Here is a 21,522-nt window from a genome sequence, read left to right on the forward strand (position 1 = left end):
ACCCTGTTCTCTTTCTCTATCTCTATCTTTGTTTTGGAGTCAATGATTCTCATTCTCTCTCTCTCTCTCTCTCTCTCTCTCTCTCTCTCTCTCTCTCTCTCTCTCCCCCCCCTCACATATCTATCATCTATTTTCTATCTATCTATCTATTGCTATCTCTGCCTCTCCATCTGTCCCTTGTTTCCTTTCCATGCAGGACCCAGCCTCTGGATCATGGCAAATCTGAGCCACCCTTCTGAATTTGTCCTTTTGAGCTTCTCGTGTTTCGGTGACCTGCAGGTTCTGCTGTATGGGCCCTTCCTCGTGCTTTATCTTCTTGCCTTCATGGGAAACACCATCATCATAGTCTCTGTCATAGCTGACACCCACCTATGGACTCCCATGTACTTCTTCCTGGGCAATTTTTCCCTGCTGGAGATCTTAGTGACCACAACTGCAGTGCCCAGGATGCTCTCAGACCTGCTGGTCCCCCACAAGGTCATTTCCTTCAGGAACTGCCTGGTCCAATTCTACTTCTACTTTTCCCTGGGATCCACCTCCTTCCTCATCCTGTCAGACATGGCCCTTGACCGCTTTGTGGCCATCTGCCACCCACTACGCTATGGCACTTTGATGAGCTGGCCTGTGTGTGTCCGGCTGGCAGGGGCTGCCTGGGCAGCTCCTTTCCTCGCCATGGTGCCCACTGTCTTCTCCCGGGCTCATCTCAATTATTGCCATGGCAACGTCATTAACCACTTCTTCTGTGACAATGCACCTCTGCTGCAGCTATCCTGCTCAGACACCAGCCTGCTGGAATTCTGGGACTTTGTGATGGCCTTGGCCTTTGTCCTCAGCTCCTTCCTGGTGACCCTCCTCTCCTATGGCTATATTGTGAGCACTGTGCTGCGGGTCCCCTCTGCCAGTGGCCGCCAGAAGGCTTTCTCTACATGTGGGTCCCACCTCACCCTGGTCTTCATTGGCTACAGCAGCACCATCTTCCTTTATGTCAGGCCTGACAAGGCACATTCTGTGGAAGTCAATAAGACTGTAGCCTTGGTGACGTCAGTCCTCACTCCCTTTCTGAACCCCTTTATCCTCACCCTCCGCAATGAGACATTCAAGGCCGTGCTATGCAGGCAGATGCAGAGGCTGAAAGGCCTCCACACGGCACTACAATGAGCCTGAGGGACCCAGTCAGGCTTAGTAAAGGAGCTCTGTGAGGAGGCAGAGGACCAGCTGGTTGGGAAGAACTCTGTCAGGTTTCCTTAGCTTTTTACCTCTGTGCCTCTGAATGACAACTATGGTGACTCCCCAGTGTTCCCCTGTCTTTACCAAAGCTCTCATAGACCGCCATGGGGGTGCTCCCCATACCCAGTAGCAGCTGCAAGAACTTTGAAAGTAACCCAGAGTCTGGGGAGCCAGAAGTGGGGCTTTCAATACAAGAAAGTACATGGCTTTCTATTCAAGGCAAAGTAGCCAGGTCATGTTCTCTGATCAAGAGATATCCAGGTCAGTGTGTGTGTGTGTGTGTGTGTGTGTGTGTGTGTGTGTGAGTGTGTGTGTGTGTTATATTCCTGAAAGCCTATTCCAGCGGTTCTCAACCTGTGGGTCACGACCCCTTTGGGTGTCAAACAACCCTTTCACAGGGGTCGCCTAAATACATCCTGCATATCAGATATTTACATTACGATTCATAACAGTAGCAAAATTACAGTTATGAAGTAGCAACGAAAATAATTTTATGGTTGGGTCACAACATGAGGAACTGTATTAAAGGGTCACGGCATTAGGAAGGTTGAGAACCACTGGCCTATTCCCTTTGGAATTAAACATCAGGTTCATTGACTACACTTTCCTCCCCCAGCTGAAAATCTTTAGATTTTCTAGTGACTTGGTCCTAAGAATCACTGCATTCTCTCAGCTTTCATCTATCCTGGATTTTTCTAAAATAGCCCCAATTTAAAATATTCTGCCAAATTCTTTCTGCAAATACACTTTAATTTATCAAACTACATTTTGCAGTAAACTATGAAGACTTCACTTATCAAGAAAGTACTACTAGTGCCACTTACTTTAAGACAACAAATCTACAAATTTATTGCAAATGTCAAGCTTTTTAAAAGTCTACTATGTGGAAATAAACAAGGCAGGGAACTTGGGCTCATTTGGTGGATACAGAGTGCCTAGCTTTGGAAACGTGACTCCCTTAGTGGCCCCCTGGTTCTCATTATGTGCTCTGGTGTCACCCCAGGCTAACCCCTTCCTAATCAAGGTGCCTTTTTCTCTGACTTTCTGAAAAGTTTATTTATTTCTTGCTAAGATGCTCCTCATCCAAAAGAGAGGTGCACCTTAGGTTGAAAACCTTGTCCCCTCCAATTACATATCAGAGCAGTGACTCTTGTGTTTGCTGTTGCACCAATGGATTTATTTTCTCTAATTATTCACTACTCACCAGCTCAAACAGTAAATATTTGTAGAATAAATGAAAAAAGATGAAAAAATTAAAAATAATTCTTCTGATAATACAAACTTTAGCTATGTGTGTGCATGTTTATAAATATACAGTATGTGTATTTTTTTCACACTTTACAAAACACTTCAACATATGTTTTCCATTTGTTTTTATCCTCAGAGTAATTCAATTAAATAAAGACACTGATCACTCACCATGAGTAATGCACTCCTCTTCAGCACTGGCCATTAAAGATAAAAGACATGTTGCCCAGCTGGTGTGGCTCAGTGGTTGAATGTTAAACTATGAACCAAGAGATCACAGTTCAATTCCCATTCAGGGCAAATGCCAGGATTGTGATCTCGATCCCCAGTAGGTGGCATACAGGAAGCATCTGATCAATGATTTTTCTCTCATCATTGATGTTTCTATCTCTCTCTCCCACTCCCTTTCTCTCTGTAATCAATAAAAAAAAATTTTTAATGCTGACCAAAAAAAGATAAAAGACATGTGGATTTTAACCTTAGGTTTCTCCATCCATGTGACAGTGGAAATAGTACAGTTACTTGTAACACATTGTGATAAGGGGTTTTTCTACTAAGTGCCATGAGAGCCCAGAAGACAAATACTGATTCTTGGGTTGCAGCCCAGCAGTGTTTCTAAACCACTAATGGATAAGTTTTAGGGGAAATAGAGATGAAAACAGAGTTGGTCAAATCAGTGGCCAAACTAACAGAATCTGATTCTTCAATCTTATCACCTTTCCATGCTTGGACATTCTTCTTCTATCTAAATCAAAATTAGATTCACTAAACATTGGAATATCCAGGATCTGATGCCACTAGACTCTTCTATCCCCTTAATCAGTGTATATCCACCAAGATTCCATTCAGTTTATAGACTCATTAGTGGCCTGGTGCACGAAATTTGTGCACATTAAAAGGAAATTAATTAGAGGAATATATTAATATTGTTATTTGCCCTTTCTCTATAACAGAAGTGTCAGAGATGAAAGAAAATTAGTAAAATGTATATGAAAATCTTCCTCCTGTCAGAGTCTGGGGCATGCCACAGGACCCAGAGTCAAGTCCCCGCCCACCCGTGTGCACCTTGAAATTGTGCGAGACCCAGACCCAGCTGGCCCCACCCCTGTTAAGCCCCACCAGGCGGGGGGCACAACCTCAGGTCCCCCGGTGCACGCTCAGGTCCCCTGGCCCAATGCCGGGGCAGGGGGCGTGGCCTGAGGTTCCCCATCAAGCTCCATCAGGCAGGGGGTGCAGCCTCAGGTCCCCTGGTCAGGTACCAGGCAGGGGGTGCAGCCTCAGGTCCCCTGTCAAGCCCCGCCTGATGGGCACAGCCTCATGGCCCCCATAAAGCCCTGCTGGGTGGGGTGCACAGCCTCAGGTCCCCCAGCCCAGTGCCAGGGCAGGGGGCATGGCCTGAGGTCCCCGGCCCAGCGCCAGGGTAGGGGACACAGCCTCAGGTCCCCCATCAAGCCCCCCCGGGCAGGGGATGTGGCCTGAGGTTCCCCGTCAAGCTCTATTAGGCGGGGGGCATGGCCTCAGGTCCCCTGGCCCAGCGCCAGGGTGGGGGTGTGGCCTGAGGTCCCCCATCAAGCCCCGTCGGGTGGGGGGCACAGCCTCAGGTCCCCCACCCCAACCTGGCACCACACAGCCTCAGGTCCCTACTGATCACTTGTTATGGCTCATTATGGGAACCCTGCCTCCGCTGTGGGCGCAGCCATCTTGTGACAGCATGATGGAGTGAGGCTCAATTTGCATATTACCTCTTTATTATATTGGATAATGGCAATAGTTCAAGTAACCACATAACAGTAATTGTATGTTTTATACCCTGACTTGAAAGAAACACATACTATTTCTAAAACAACTATAGATTCAGTGTCACTTTTAAAGATTTGCATTTTATCACAATAGTATCCACAAATATATGAAGGTTGGCAAATAACATGTATACATGAGAGAAATATTTTCACTTAGTCTATAAACAATGTTAATTGCATGATAGATTCACACTTTCTTTTTTATCAGGAGATAGAACAATTGATCTTATTGTTAGTTTACATAAGGTGATTTGATATTAGGTGATTATACAAAAGGCAACAGTTTTCCCCAGAAGTAGCTTTCATGGGAATATAATTGCTGGAGCCTAAGACAAGATTGTTTGTAACACCCAGGACTAATTTAAATATAGGTAAAACCAGTGGTGGGATTTCATGTCTTCCCACCTTCCCCACCCACCCTCCATTTGTCTGGCATTCCAGCCCCAGAGATGCAGTGCTCTAGTAAGCAATCATTAAAATGGCAGGGTTTTGAATGGCTAACACAAGAACCCATTGTCACACATGTAAATCCTGGTGGGAATCCAAAAAGTAGATTTATTACTTACAGGTGGGAGGACAAACAAATAGGGTATGAAAGTTTTGATGGGGGAAGATAAAAGAATCAAGTCATTTTTTAAATATATTTTTATTGATTTCAGAGAGGAATGGATACCGAGAGATAAAAACATCAATGATGAGAGAGAATCATTGACCAGCTACCTCCTGCATGTCCCCTACTGGGGATCAAGTCTGCAACCCCGGCATGTGCCCTTGACCAAAATCAAATCCAGTACCCTTCAGTCCACAGGCCAACCCTCTATCCACTGAGTCAAACTGGCTAGGGCTCAAATCATTTTTCAAAACAAAGTCAGGTCTGGGTCCTGTAGTGACCCTGCATGCAGAAGTTTGATGAAGTGTAAAACCCCTCAAACGCTAAGGTAGAAAATTTCACTGTTGCTGATATCAATTTATTCCACCACTTCTCCTTTTTCGCCGTTTGTTTTTTAGTTTTTATTGAATTTATTGGGGGCAACATTGATTAAAATTATATAGGAAAAAGATGAAGGGATTAAGCAAAACAAAACAAAGTTTAGCAATTCTTTAGGCTTTAAATTTCCCAATATAAATATAATCCTTGCAATAATAGTTAACAAATACTGAAGAAAGGTGGTTGTAATCCAGTGGTCTGTTGGTAAATGTTTACCTACCAGCTATCCAGTTGTACTATTGGCTGACTTCCAACATTTGCCAATGTTGATGGCTTTAATACTGCAATCATGCCAAACTACCAACATGATACCCCTGAATTTAGAGTTGGGAAGACATGCTCAGCAGCACACTATTGTACAGTATTTACACTACCTATATATATATAAAAAGTCAGCAACCGTGACGACCATAATGATCAACAACCGGTCCCTATCACACCCACTGTGGCCAGTGAACTGGCCTGATCAGGGGGTGGGGCTGGCCGACCAAGCTCCCACAGCCCCTCCCCCCAGCCGCCCACCCTTGATTGGACTCTTCCAACCCAATCAAGGGTGGGGCCGGCTGGCCAAATATCCCCCAACCGCCCCTCGCCCTTCCCCCCAGCCAGCCCTGCCCCTGATTAGCCGGCTCCACCCCCGATCGGCCTGCCCCACCATGATAGGCCTGCAACCCCTCCGCCTGTCCTGCCCAGCCCCTGATCACCCTCCCCCCCCCAATAGGGGGCAGGGCCAGCTGGCCAATCACCCATGGCCCCTCCCCCAGGCCACTAGCCACCAAGAGGCCCCCCCAACCCCAATCGGGGGCAGGACCCGTCAGCCAATTGTTTACAGCCCCTTGCCCCAGCCAGCCCAGCCCTGATCGGGCCCCAATCAAGGCAGGCCGGCTGGCCAACCTCCTGCCATCACCTCCTCCCAACAGGCCCAGTCCCAATCTGCCCCAATTGGAGCCGGGCTGGCAGGACCCCACCCATGCATGAATTCGTGCACAGGGCCTCTAGTCTCCATATATATATATATATATATATATATATATATATATATATATATATATATATATATAAAGCCTGCGACCATACTGGCCATAATGACCATAACAACCGGTTGATATGATGCCCACTGTGGCCAGCAAACTGGCCCGATCAGGGGGTGGGGCCAGCCGGCCAACCTCTTGGCCCCTCCCCCCTGCCAGCCTGCCCCTGATCAGACTCTCCCACCCTGATCAAGAGCAGGGCTGGCCAGCCAAATGCCCCCTACCTTCCCTCCATTAGACCTGCCCCCGATCAGCCAGCCCCACCCCAATAGGCCTGCAGCCACTCCCCCCAGTTGGTAACTTCTCTTACTTCTGCCACTATAAAATTATTTATTATTTATTTATTTATTGTTAATCTTCACCCAAGGATATTTTCCCCATTGATTTTTTAAAAAATTCTTTATTGTTTAAAGCAGCAGTTCTCAACCTGTGGGTCACGACCCCTTTGGTGGTCGAACGACCCTTTCACAGGGGTCACCTAAGACCATCCTGCATATCAGATATTTACCTTACGATTCATAACAGTAGTAACATTACAGTTATGAAGTAGCAACGAAAATAATTTTATGGTTGGGTCACAACATGAGGAACTGTATTTAAAGGGCCAGAAGTTTGAGAATCACTGGACTAGAGGAAGCACGGTGGATGGTGAGAGGTCTTGAAATTGTTCAATGGCCACATCTCACCTATAAATCTGAATATTTTATAAGGGGATATGTAGCTTTCTTCATTTATTTTCTAGTCTGCCTGTGTAACTCAAAATTACAGAACTTGGACAGTGGGTGAATGTTAGTGTCAGTCACACTGAGGCTGGACATAAGGGTTTTATCTTAAAAGTTAGAACTGTGCAGCAAAGAAATGGCCTGACTCACAGTTGTGAGTGCTTCGTCTCTAGACTTGGTTCAAACAGGGCCTCTGTGCCAACCTGAGAAGTGTATTGTAGTAGGGATGCCTGATCTGAGGAGATGTACCTGTATGACCCACATACAGCCTTGCAATTCCATAAGTCAATGACTTAGCCTCATGGAATTGCAAGATTCCTGGGGAGACTTAGTTACAGCCACTTTGACTTAGAACTGAAATTCCAAGGTTCCTTCCAGTGAGGTGGAAAGTATGTTAAAATAATTTTCTGGGTTATGTCTACCCAGGAGTCCTGTTTGACACTGAGGATCCTTGTCACATCGAGATGAATGTATGGAACCAAAACATCTCTAGGTCATGTCCACACAAGATTCTAACAGCAACTCAGAGGCTGAGCCATTGGCCAAATACTCTCAAGCAGTGTAAAGTCAGACTAGGATGAAAATCATGGGTCCCTGTTTCCAGAATTAAGACCTGGGAGAGAAGTCATTAAGGAAGGGTGGCTGAATATTTTGTAAGGGGATATGTAGTTTTCTTCATTTGTTGGCAAATACATCCTCAGATTCCCTTTTCCAGTGCCCTTGGTGTCATTGAGACTAAGACAAGGACTTTCTTACACAATTTCCTGACCGCAAGTTCCACCAGCACATTTTCTGAATCAGTGGTCCTCAAATATTGATGCAGGTGAATCACCCAGGGGCCCTTCTAAAATGCAGACTCTAATTCGGTAGGTTTGGGGTGGGCCTGAGAGTCTGTGTGTCTAACAAGTTCTCAGGAAATGCCCGTGTTGTTCCAAGGATCACACTTTGAATAGCAAGAGACCACAGGCAAGTTTGTTGAGAATGTGTCCCTGTATAATGCTGTTGTGATGAGTTGATGACTATGGACGCCCAAGGCAAGCTATACCTTCCCCCAGCTGACCAGTCAGATATCCCACTCGAGAGAGAACACTATGAAAAACAGGCAATAGGCTGCTGTAGGCGGTTGATTATTTTTAATTTTTTAAGAAGGGAATGTGTGCGGAGATGAGAGTAGCAGGAGGGAGCCTCTCCAGGGGAAAATCTGAGTGGATTTGTGTGCTGATTATTTTAGGGGGAGAAGGGAAAGAAAGTGTTTGCATATAAGAAAGAGATAATTGCTTTCCATTTAGTTCTTCAGTTTTTTTCACAAAGTTTGTAAGGAGGGTAAGTAATTAGTCCCTTGGGAGGTGGAAGAGAGAAAGTTCTCAGGATGAAAAACTGTTTTCCCTGCTGGCCTTTACTGCAAATCAAAAGTACCTGCCCACTTTTGGAGAGGCCCACAAATGGAACTTGTCCTGTGGTAGGTTTTTTGGGGGGGGTTTTGTTTGTTTTGTTTTTAAGGTATTTTTAATTGGAGATCAAGCTACCTGGTAATAACAAGATACTCAGGCCTCTAGGTTGTGTACCCTGGGCCATTCTTCCCCTCCCATCACCTCCTTTATTCAAAGCCGTGGCTCTGTGGGGTGGCCCCATACTGTGACCTGTGGCCACCACACTGTATATTAGGACCAGGACCTCTCCTCTGAATACCCTGGGAACAGAACTAGCTTCAGAAGTAAGTGGAAGCTGGCATCTACTCTTTGTCTTGTTTTGCTAATCCCAGCCGTCCAGGTTCAATGTGATATAAGAAATCATACACCAGACTTGTTCCTGCTCTCATTATCTTCCCATGACTTCCCAACTACACCCAGATTTTCCAGGAACGTCTTCCCTCATCCTTCCTCCACCCCATTACACACACCACCAATCGCGCTCATTTCCTCCTTCTCATCTGGCTTCTATGGTCTCTGCTTTACTACCCAGGGCCCCTGGTAATCTCCTGGCCAGTCTGCTTCCAGGAAACGTAACCTCAGAGGGCCTTCCCTGGGACATGGACCTAAGGACCTGTGGGAGAAGAAACTAGTTCATGTAAAGGGGAAGGCAGCCAGTCTGGGGCAATGATTCAGCTTCCCTTCTTTCTCAAGTACATGAGAAGGAGAAAGGCTAGGCCTTGGGACTTCAACTTTCTATGTAAGTGGCCTTGGAAAGTGACCCTCAGAGAGTCACTTCTGTTTAAATGCAAGAAGTTTTGAGGGGCTGGGATGGGGAAGTGGGCAGGCAGCTTGGGAGTGAGTGATGCTTCAACCCCAAGTGCAATCCTAGAAAAAGGGATCCCAATGGAGGCACACAGTTTCTTCTGTTTGGGGGGTACCAGTCCTCTCTACTTTTCTTAGAGAAACTCCCACTTTAAGAAACCCATCCTAGACTCTGAAGTCAGTTCCTGAGAAAGAAACACACACACCCGAAAAAAAGTTGCACACAAAGAAATGTAAATGAATGTAAATAAACTATAGAGCTAGACTGGGGAAGAGAGATTTTTAATAGCACATTTTATAATAATAGCCACAATTACTAAGCTCTTACTATGACCAAACCCCGGACTAAGAGCTTTATTTGGATGATCTCTTTTAGTTGACATTATTGCAGTGTTTCCACTCCACAGCTCCCTCAAATTCATCCATTCCTTAATCATCTCAGGCTCACAGACCCTTGTCTTTGAGACATTCAAATGATGCGAGCTCATTCACTCTCTTTAGTGAGTGAGCAGAGACTTCGGGGGTGGGGGACAGGAGAGACTAAGAAAAAGGAGGTCAAGGAGCTCCAGCCTAAGCACTTAGATGTCCACTTACAGTGGAAGGTCCTTATACCTATGACTTAACAGGTGCCTTCTGGTCTTCTTATCTGTGGGCTGCTGGGTCTCTGACGAGGATCCTTTTGGTCATATCTTCAATGACCTCCTTGACCTTCTCATTTCGGAAAGTGAAGATGAAGGGATTGAGGAAAGGAGTCACCACTGAAGTCATCAGGGCCACCACCTTGTTGAGGTGTGTGGAGTGGCCCTTGCCTGGCCTCACATAGATAAAGATGGCACTGCCATAGCCCAGAACCACCACAGTGAGGTGGGAGGCACAGGTGGAGAAGGCCTTCCGGCGCCCAGAGGATGAGGGGATGTGCAGGACTGCTGCCACAATGAGGACATAGGAGACCACGATAAGCAGCATGGTGGCCAGCACAAAGAGCAAGGACAGAAAGAAGTCCATGAACTCGATGTGGCGAGTGTCAGAGCAGGACAGCTTGAGAAGTGGGGCAGAGTCACAGAAGTAGTGGTCGATGACATTAGGGCCGCAGAACCAGAGCCGTGTTTTCTGCAGGGTAGGGGAGATGATGGAGAGGAACCCAACCACCCAACAGAGCACCACCAGCTTCACACAGACTGAATTGTTCATGATGGTTGGGTAGTGCAGAGGGCGGCAGATGGCCATGTAGCGATCAAAGGCCATGACTGTGAGGATCAGGAAGTTGGTGGAGCCCAAGGAGAAGTAAAAAAAAGACTGGGTCAGGCATTCGGCCAGGGACATGGTCTTATGAGTGGACAGCAGGTCTGCCAGCATCCTAGGAACCACAGTGGAGGTAACCAGCACCTCCATGAAGGAAAAGTTGCAGAGGAAGAAGTACATGGGTGAGTGGAGGCGGGAGTCAAGGCATGTGAGGGTGATAATGGTCAGGTTCCCCAGTAATGTCAGCACGTATATCAATAGGATGAAAGCAAACAAGAGGATCTGGAATTCATGGAGATGAGAAAATCCCAGGAGTACAAATTCTCTAACAACACTGAAGTTACTCATTGCACTTGATACCAATTCTCTATTCCACCTGTGAAAAGCCAGGAAATCTTAGTGGGAAATTGCCATCAGCCTCTCTCTTGACCTTGCTCCGTGATGGCTGTCCCAGCTCCCCAAGAATGCTAGCCTATAAGCATGGTTAATCTCAGTGTCCAGAAGACATTCCCAAAGGGCAGAAGTTCCCAAAGGGCAAGGACAATAGTGGTGTCTAATTTCTTATACCTGTTTCTGATAAGCTGGTCTAGGAGTTAGCACCTCCACATTAGCACCATTCCTAAACTTTCCTCTATTATATTCTATCATTCATTTGTTAAGTTCCAACTCTATGTAGGACATTTGGTGGTTCTGATAAATTCTTCCTATGATAAACTCTTCCTAACTTCTATATTTAATAATATTTTAATCATAATAATACCTGTTAATAACTGAGTTTTTTCCATGTGCCAGAACTGTGCTAAGTAACTTATACATTACTTCTTTTCTGTGCTCAATCCTCATCCTCTTTGACTTCTCGTGACATTTCAGGCTATGAATAACCCATTTTTGAAACTGTTTCCACCCCTTACTATAAGGACTGTCCACTCTAAGTTCTCCAACAATTCTGACTTGTCCCTGTTTGGTTCTTTGTCTTTCTAAGTATGGATGTCCCCATATCTTTCTTCTCATTCTTCTTTTATCTCTCTATTCTTTTCTTCTGAAATCTCACCATTTCCCTTAACCAAAGCAAGCTTGAAAATGTAAATTAATCTGAAATCTGCATGCTTGTTCTCAGCCCATGTCTCTAACTGCCTGGTGACCTCTACACATACTCAACATGTGTAAAAATATACACATAATCCTCCCTTACCCCAAGTCAATATCACTTTTCTGGCTCCCCAAACCCCAAGTCATCCAGGTTTGAAACCTGGAAGATATTCTGATTTCCCCCGTCTCTCTTCTAAATTACTTGAATTGCCATTCTTAGAAATATTTTTTTATCCAGTCCCCCTTTCTTTTACTATAGCCCAAGTTCAAGGATTTGTTTCCTTTAATCTTTGCAACGTTCTTATTGGCTATCCTATTGATCAATTTCACCATGTCCAACCTACACATACACTGCTGTTATATTTACAGTATTTTTGTAAAGCATTATGTCCATAGGCTGTTTTTTAATAGTCTGAGGCAATGTGATTTTATGTATACATTACTCTTAAAATCAACTAATCAAACTAGCTAGCCATTTACCTTCATACAGAAAAAGACTAGAAAAATACATTTTAAAATGGCTATCCCAGGTGTGGATTATAAGTATTTAAATGTACATCTATAGCTACAGTACCTATCTTGTTTGTTTGCCAAATTCTTTTCATTTGAATATATATTATTTCAGTGATCAAAAAATATTTTTTTAAACAACAACCACATCTATTCCTTCCCATGTCTGCTAAATCAAGCACAAAGTTCCCCTGGCAACCCCAGCTTCCTCAGCTCTGCCCACCTACCTCTCCAGCCTTTCCCTTACTTCCTTCTTGCCACATACTTTGTGCTGCTCCCAACTTGGACCACTTACTATTCTCCAAATGTTAATTCCACCCTGCTTTCATGCCCTTTTCCTAACTGTTCTCTATGCTTGGAATACCCTGTCTTGCCATTTTTGCCTGGTGAATTCTTTTTTGTTTGCTTGTTTGTTTGTTTGTTAAATATATTTTATTGATTTTTTTTTTTACAGAGAGGAAGGGAGAGGGATAGAGAGTTAGAAACATCGATAAGAGAGAAACATCCATCAGCTGCCTCCTGCACACCTGCTACTGGGGATGTGCCCGCAACCAAGGTACATGCCCTTGACCAGAATCGAACCTGGGACCCTTCAGTCCGCAGGCCGATGCTCTATTCACTGAGCCAAACCGGTTAGGGCTACCTGGTGAATTCTTACCCACCCTTCAGGGACTATCTCAAATGTGTCTTTTATAAAACTTCATCCTTTATTCAGATGTAAATTGGGGAAGTTAGCATGTCTGCCTTGCATTGTAATTATTCTTGTGTCAGCCTTGTCCCAAACGCTAGATTCCTTGTTTGTCAGTGGCAGGGCTCTCTTTTCATCCTTACAGCCCTCACAATACTGAGCAATGTGTCTTACAGCGTTAGGATTTAATAAATTTCAGTGAAACAAATCAATGAGTACATTTATTGGGTTTTCATTCCTAGTCCTGTGAAGAAAAATTTTTCCAAATAGAAACTCATGTTTTCTTTCATGATTATTTGTATGTGTGCACTGTGGGCTTTCCCAGAAAACAATGGGGCACTCATGGCCTGACAACTTCTTTCAGAAAGGTAATGAGACCAGGGGTGTTTCAGAATCTAATCCCAGAGGGTCAGGACAGAACCCTGTAATCAAATAGAATACTATTTCTGCAGCAACATACATGAATACTCACACTAAATTAAATAAAGGCTATAAAATAAGCTCAGATCAGGTTTAGCTGCCTAGTTAGTCTGACACAAAATCAGAAAAGAAAACTCAGTTGTAAAGGAGCTTGATTACAGAACTGTGGCTAAGGGGCAGTGAGTGGGTCCACCTCACTCACTGAGTGCCCACCACGCACTGATTCCTACACCCCAACAAGGCTGTGATAGTCGGCATCTACATATCACAGGTGGTTAAAAACTGAGGCTTGGGATGTTTAAAGATCTCAGCCCTGCGTCATATAGATAATAACTATACAGCTGGGATTTGAACCCAGGTTTTCTAAATGCAACACCTATTTGTTTACAGCAATCAAATGCCAAATGTGTGGCATCTTCTATATTTTCAAACACTGTGCCATATCAATCTCTGGACACCGGACTCAAAGCCGACCACACAGGACTGCAAATAGAGAAAGGATTTAGTAAGTGGTAAGTTAAGGAATGTATGAAAGAGGAAATTCCCATGATTAGCTATTGTCCATCAATAAGGAGTATGTCCTTTCCTGGCAGAAAGAATCTAACCTGGGCCCCGAATGTTCTTGCAGTTAGAGGCCCAGCCCCCAGTGCCCCATCTCTCCCAAGGAATCTAAGATACCAGGCCCGGAAGACTGATGCTTCTCCACTCCCTGCCTGTGATCTCAGCCTCCTACTGACGTGTATCACATTCTGCGGGTGTTATAAATCTTTGAACAAGAATGAGGAATTCAACCCATGGGTCTCTTTTGTTTTATTCAGGATCACTGCCACCCAGAGAGCATCTTTCTTACCCTACAGGTTTCCACGACATCACATCCAGAGGTTCTGCGATCTACATCATTTGGAGTCCTGGAATCAGACATGAGAGTGCTAATTCAGGGACGACCTTGAAGTCAGGAGTATTCCGTTCAGTGCAGCAGGCTTTGCTCCACCCCATACTAGACTAGCTAACATCCTTTCCAAGCCGGCCCCCACCACAACCCTCACTCTCACATCCTCAACCCAGCCCCTCTTGGCTTCCTCCTACCAACCTCTCTCCAGTCTGCTGTACTTTTCACCCTCAGACTTTTCTCTTTCTGATGAAGATCTTGCCTCCCCTCTCAGCGTTGGTGACTAGTGCTCCCTCCTTGTCCATAAAGCATGCCTATCCCTTCATGTTGCTTCAAGACCCTGAGCCACTGCTCCCCGAACTCCAACTCAGCGATCTGGAGCCCACAGCTCAGGACAGACTGCCTGGAGCAGGTTTTAGGACCTGCTTTACTTGTTGAATAAGTTTATACCCGAAGATTTTATTTTACAAAACTGATTGGTGAATACACGCAAAATTAATATCAATAAAGTTTAACTTCAATGCAGAAAAGACTTTCTTCTGTATCAGGGTCTTCTACAGATGAGAATTGCTCAGTGCAGCCTCTGTGGTAGCCCCTGGTATAGAACATGAAGCAAACTCAACTTCTCCAATCAGAGACGATGCAGTGCCCCATGAAATAGGCCCAGCGCAGCCTTACCTATCACAAGGCAGACTGGCCAGGGCTCTGGCTGGCCATTTAGTGCATGTTTTGGACTGGGTCTCACATTATGTGCACCTGACAGTCAAGGCTCCTCTGTGTGTCCTCAGCTTCCCTCCCTCACTCCTAGTAAAGGTCCTTACTGGTAAGAGATCCTGCCCATCTCTATCCAAATCCTTCATGCTGCACATCTGGCAGGTCAGATCTCTGTTAAAATGTCAAGTAGCAGATGTAATCATCTTCTCTCTGCATGTTAATAATCCTCGAGAGACCTAGAACCCAGTTAAAAGCTTCCTGCTTGTTATGCATCTTTTTCTCTCCACATCAACCCTCTCAAGTCTCCCGGCTGAATTATTCCCATGCTTTTTGACTTTTGATTCAAATTTCCCACCCTGGAAAATGACTTCTTTTTTTAATAATTGAGAATGCAGAGAGGGTAGCAGTCCCATCACCATGGTTGCTTGTAGTAGTGATTTTGATCATCAGTGTCCTGGGACATGCCGAGCTTCTCAAGTGAAGGAAAGGGTGGGTAGGAAATGGGACAAAGTGAACAGAAAAAAACACCTGAATATCCCCTTACAGTTCACAGGCATTTGCAGGGAGCAGGTGAAAGGCAAAGGACATAGATAAACAGCACATTAGGGTGAGCAAACAAGCTGGCAGCAAAATAAGAGACAAAGAATGATACTACGTGGCCAAGGGTCTATGAAGGCTCAAGAAGAGGTCAGAGACACATCAGGAAGGAACAAGGGGCTAGCGTTCCCTGAGCTCAGGCCTCTGAGGAAGGAGCAGAAAGGGTGGGGTTGGACAGAAGACCCCTAACTTGTTCCCAAAGGGAAGGCAAGATGAGACTAATGCAGGGAGTAGAGTCCTGTTATGATGAAATCTATCATTACACTCACAATAGTGAGCACTAGCACAGTGAGCAAGAGAACACAGGCAACTGAATCATTCATTCATTTGTTCATTCATTCATTCAGAAAAATATGATTGACTGTGCCAAATACTCTTGGTGTTCAAGGAACAGAGTGGTGAACAAACTAGTCCCAGGCCACACAGCCAAGCTGGGAAAACAAACAGAAAATAAGTTTAAAATGGCACAGTATGACAAGTGCTATGAAGACAGTGAAAGGGACATGGCAGAGACCAAGGGGACTCACCAGTGCCAGGTCCCTTTCTTCTGCCCAGGTCCAGATGCAGGATTTAGTGGTGGTGGTGGCTGGCATGCCGTGGACAACAGGACAAGTGCAATGGGTTGAATGGAGCAAGGAGGTCACTTTCAAACTCCCTGCAGGCACAGTTCCCAAGCCTGGGACTTCTGGGGCAGTCTGCAGTAACCAAAGACAGCACAGCACCGGGATGGAGACACCCCGCCCTCCTCCTGCTGTAAAGCACTCCTGGTGGAGATCTGAGACCAGGGTGCACAGCAGAGGCAAAGTCTTCAACTCTCCTCTATACTCTCAGTGTCTCCAACAAGGTTGAACAGGGGCATGAGTGTGGTTTCCAAGGGGCAGCTGCCTCCACTGAGGATTTGGGCACATCCCATGTCTGTCTCCAGTTTGGGAAATGTGAGCTCCAGGGGACAGGCAGGTGACTGTGAGTCCCCAGGGGGCTCCTGGGGAGCTGTGACTGCTCTCTCTCACTCCCTCCTGTCTCCTGTGGGCACGGAGCTCACTGCAGCCCTGACAGTGCTGGATAAAGGACTCTGGGCTCTAGGTTCTGGGCTCTGGGCTCTGAGATGAACAGCAGAGGGAGTAGGGGCAAGGAGTTGGACATCAGTTTCATTGACACAGACAATTCAGGAACAAAGATAGGAACTAAGAATTCTTCTGATCTCTGATTACCCCGGAGGGCAAAACTGGGTCCAACAGTCTTGTTTTCGTATAAACTAGGAATGAGAAACGCTGAAGTAGTAAAAAAAAAAAAAAAAAACATCTCTTTTAGATAAAAAGAAAGTAGCAGGACCTGAGTGTCAAGATACTGGGTGGGGTTCACTCTCCTGCCTAAGCATGATCTTCAGAGCATCTTCTCTCAGGGCCTCTGTTTAGGAACTTGAATCCTAAATGCACATTCCTGAGTTGCTAGTGAGGGGAGAGAAGGCCACTGATAAAGGAATCATGGCCATGGTAACCAGAGAAAAATATTAACTGACACCAAAACAAGGAACTGAGTACCTGTTTACAATTGCAAAGTGGTAATTATACAAAGTGGTAATTATACTCACATTATTTGTGATTTTATGTATTACATAAGCTTATGGAGAAGACCAGCTTCCCTGATTTCTCCACCAACCCAAGGATGTACATCACCTCCAGTGCCTAAAAACTCATGGAATTATATAGTCCTCCTCCTCCATTGCCACTAGCTCTTTTTCATGGCAATGACACTTTCATCACGTGCTTCCCACGGGCACTGTCTCACCTGATGCTCTCAAAAACTATAAATTGGCTGTTATTGGTATTTTCATTCCCCCCTGATGGAGCAGAAGAAGCCTTACTGTAGGGCCCACATCTGCTTAGTGGTACCTGGGTTTGAACACCAAAGAACAGAGAATAGGTGATCCTTGATTTGGGTACTCTAGACTCATAGCACATGTCCTTGCATTCCTAATTCACCTTTCACGTTGTAAAGTTCATTTGGCTTCTGATCTATGAACATTTCAAATATCACATATGGATTCCTTGTCCCTTAACAGTTCACTTTTTGTCTATGCAGTTATTTTCATGAAAAATATTACAAAGTAAAAATAGAAATCTCAAAAGTAATGATGCCTGTGATAAAAAAAAAAGTATGTCTCATAAATGTAATCATTAGTAATAGTAAGGGTGGGGCATCTTTAGTCTTAATCCAAAGCTCACTGAACTTAAGCTGGTTGATTGCATGTTCAAATATAGAAGAAAAGAACAAAAATAAACAACTTTTTTATTTTATCCTGGAATGAATGATCTATCAGCTAGAAATAGCCTGAGAGTAGAGTGTCTTTTAAACAAAGATTATAGAACACCCTCAGCCCACCCCAAGAATTGGGATAACCACTGAGAAATCATTTAGGGATGTCCTACTCCATTTTATCATCAAAACAGAGGAAGTTTTTAATCCTGGTACTTAGCTTCTACTGAACTTACCTTTTTCTCTTTCTCCAACTTTTCTCAATTACAACCCGTGTTGATGCACTACTCTTATTCTAGGACTTTTTGAACTTTCCTGGTAGAACCAAAGGGGAGCAACCTGTTTTCCCACTATTAGGGTTTTCATACATCCAAAAGATACAGTATGGTTCACCTTGATATCATAACCTATGCACATACAGTGAGATGGCTTTGAGTTGCACATAATAATGATGAACTTGCTGATTTTTAACTAGAAATCATACTTTGGAGTCCACTGTTTAGAATCCAGGCTTCCTACTCTCCTTGCCTTTTCTTCTTTATTCTCCATCCATCCTCTTTTCAAAACTCTTCTGTTTCCCATTGGGTTCTCTTCTCTTGTTCCCCTAGGCATCCTTTTTGCTCTTTTAACTCCCCATCACCCGACATGGACTAGATCTTCCCATTCAAAGATCTGGTTTACAGAGTATGGTCCCCATGTATATGTGAGGCAATACCCTAAGCTTAGTGAACTTCTATTTGTATAATAAATTTACATAAGAATTTTTGAGGTAAAAAAAGCGCACAGTACATCTGTTTCAAGGATTGATTGCATGATAGAGTCCCATGAAAATATGTCTAAGCTCTGGAAGAAAAAAATCTGAAGGCAGAATTCAAAGGAAATATGAGTCATGTTTCTGTGAGATAAGCATGACTGGGGCCCTGGATCTTTTACCCACAATGATTGATTTGAGCCCAAGGTTGGACCGTACATCAGATGTCCTTTCTCCACAGCCCTCCAGGTAACAAAGGTACATAGCAGCAGCAGCAGCAGCAGCTCAAACCTGACTCATGTTTCTTATTAATTCTCAAATCAAATTCACAAACCTCACTCTGGCAGAAGCTCCATTGTAACTGCTTCCTGCTCACCCCTGGTCAAAGTACATCCCTCATCCATGCTCCCATTCGGCATACCACCAGAAAGTCTGTTCCTAATCGAGCAATCAGTTTACCCCTTCATCATGCTAGGTTCTCTCTCCTTGGAACTACTGCTTAGTCATTTCCTCCCCTAGAAATGCTGCATCACCTTACATCCTACATGTATAAGAACTTGCCATTCTCCTTCCACTATCATAAATATTCCAACTGCTAATGCCATTTCATTTTGATCTTCCACTTAGGACTCAGCGACTTGGATTATACAAGAGCCAGATCCACTTCCACATCTTATACTAGTAGAGGTTGGGAGGAAAGAAGACAATGAAATTAGCAGGAAAATATAAATCCATGAGAAGTAATAAAGGAGCTAGTATACTGCTGCTCTTAGATATTCAGAAAATTAAATTACTCTGTAATGAGAATCAAATGCTCATTAAGAATTTTCTACATCCCAAGCACCCCACAGAACCTCCTGAAGAGGCAGCCTCTGTGGCTCCTCACTAGGCTCTTACTTATCAGTTCCTTTCTAGAGTAATGAAGCATCATTATCACCATACATTACACACGCTGTCAGTGAGATTGCTGTGCAGGAGCGAGGCTTTCCCAAAAGGATGCTAAACACTTATTACAGCAAAATTATGTATGTCTGACTGTAGCTTCCTGGCAAATGATTTTATATTATTTAGGACATACACTTGGAAATAAATGGAAAGTTCAAGAATTTAAGGTAATAGCAGCTTTGGTTCAGGAAATTCGGGTCTGGACAATTAAAGTCCAAGTTACAGGATAAGAAGACTGCAATTGCGAACAAAATTCACAAATGTTTTATAAGCATAAAGGGCCTGGTGATCTCCACCCCTCCCTAACACATTCATCTCTCCTCATATAGGAGCTCAAGTTGAGAATTAGCTGATAAACATCTTTCCAGGTACCTACTTTCCCCCTCCCACCTCCCTACCTTCCCTTTCACCTCTTAGAGTTCTCAGGCATTCTTTGTCACACTCACATTTAAGTCTTCTTTTGCCCCAAACTTCTAAGCTCAGATAGCACTCATCTCTACTTCCTTTCTATTCTCTTGAAACCACCCATGCCAAGACCACCATGTGTAAGAGAAGTGGTAGTTAATGTGTATAACAAGGAAAAAAGAAAAATAATTTCTTTTAGTAATAATTTGTGCTTTTTCTCATTACCAGATAATAGAACTAACAATAACCTGGTGGCCATCTACCCAAAGAAAATGATAGTTATCATTTTGGAACCTCATGGGTTTTTAATCAAATGAGAGACCAAAAAATCAGAGGAATCAGCCCCTTGGCTATGTGCAGAAGATCCTCACAGAGGACCAAGAAATTTCCCATCTCTGTCTTCATTCTCTACTTCTTGATCAACTTTTTCCAAAGCATCAACTTTCAACACGGAACACTTTTTTCTAAGCTAAATTTATTGTTCTTCAGTTTTGTTTAATTACAAGTATTAAAAGATAGAAGACTATGTTTTCAGTTCAGTTTTAGGTTTATGTAGCCCTAAGACATTTTGGGAAACTTCACCCCATTCTTCTCTGGGGAGGTGTGGTATAAATTTAAACACACACACAAACAATGTTTTACCCTCATGAAATTTGGACTGCCTGTTTGTTATTTCTCATTCTTTCACAATTTATCTCATACTCCCTTGCCATTTCCCCTAGCCAGAGCAAGAACCATGTAAGCTTGGACTCAGAAAGCAATTTGGGAGGGGTTACAATAAAGAAGTGAAGTTGAAACTCTGCCACATGTACCACAGATTATACACTACATTTCCCATCAACTTTCTCATCTTTTCTGCTGCTCTCCCCAAATAAAGTTATGCATCTGCAGGGACCAAGTTATATGTTCCTATGTATATGACACTATCAAAATGTGATATTGTACTATCTTTTCAAGTTGTTACCATTGGGGGAAACTAGGTTAAAGGTACATGATATCTTTCTATACTGTTTCCTACAAAGTCATGTAAATCTACTATTCTCTCAAAAAATTAAAAGAATAAATGAAATAAAAGCACCTGCACACAAAACATCATTATGTGTTTTGCAAAAAACATACACAGGAAATATACGCTGAGCAGATTAGAGTAATTGCTTACTGGTAGGGAAAGTGGGGAGAATGGGAGTGAGGAATGAGGACAAAGGATATATTTTGTAAATAAGAGAAAAGATTTTACATTTTAAACTACTTTCAATTCAGTGGGTTCAGTTTGGCTCATTACTGGCTTTCTGATTGGACAATAATGGATTGTAGCACAGGACCCACTACCCCCTCAGGAAGGCATCCAGTCATAAATCAAGAGTTGCAGCCAAAAAACTCCCACTATAATAAGAAGTCTATATGCTGTCCATGGAGTTCGAGATAGAGTCATAGGTATCACACAATTGGCTCAGGCAGGGACACAAAATACAGTTCCATTTTGACTCCAAGTGGCAAGTATTTACACAACCACTGATGCAATTCAAGTCATTGTGCATAAGAACAACTGTGTCACTATAGTAACAATTAAATTTTCATTTCAAAATCTAATGTTTTGGGCAGTTATGCTAACTGGCTCATTTTAATTGTTTGTATAGACCAGTGGTCGGCAAACTGCGGCTTGCGAGCCACATGCGGCTCTTTGGCCCCTTGAGTGTGGCTCTTCCACAAAATACCAACTTCTGCACATGGGCCACGAAAGTTTCAATCGCAATGTACGTGCGCCAC

The 21,522-nt window shown here is 44.0% G+C and overlaps 2 protein-coding genes across 2 annotated transcripts; one reads left to right on the top strand and one right to left on the bottom strand.

Annotated features, from left to right (window-relative positions):
• The first annotated feature begins 201 nt into the window (after positions 1-201).
• Positions 202-1,202, top strand: LOC102427980 (olfactory receptor 6V1). The gene has a single exon (XM_006094737.1). The coding sequence runs from the start codon at positions 214-216 to the stop codon at positions 1,156-1,158; it is 945 nt and encodes a 314-aa protein (XP_006094799.1). The 5' UTR covers positions 202-213; the 3' UTR covers positions 1,159-1,202.
• An 8,689-nt stretch (positions 1,203-9,891) lies between these two features.
• Positions 9,892-10,839, bottom strand: LOC102422995 (olfactory receptor 6V1-like). Its single transcript, XM_006094769.1, has one exon. It carries the CDS (start codon positions 10,837-10,839, stop codon positions 9,892-9,894), a length of 948 nt encoding a protein of 315 aa, XP_006094831.1.
• Between the last annotated feature and the right edge of the window lie 10,683 nt (positions 10,840-21,522).

Source organism: Myotis lucifugus, unplaced genomic scaffold (assembly GCF_000147115.1).
Source record: "Myotis lucifugus unplaced genomic scaffold, Myoluc2.0 scaffold_141, whole genome shotgun sequence".
In the NCBI taxonomy this organism is placed as follows: domain Eukaryota; kingdom Metazoa; phylum Chordata; class Mammalia; order Chiroptera; family Vespertilionidae; genus Myotis; species Myotis lucifugus.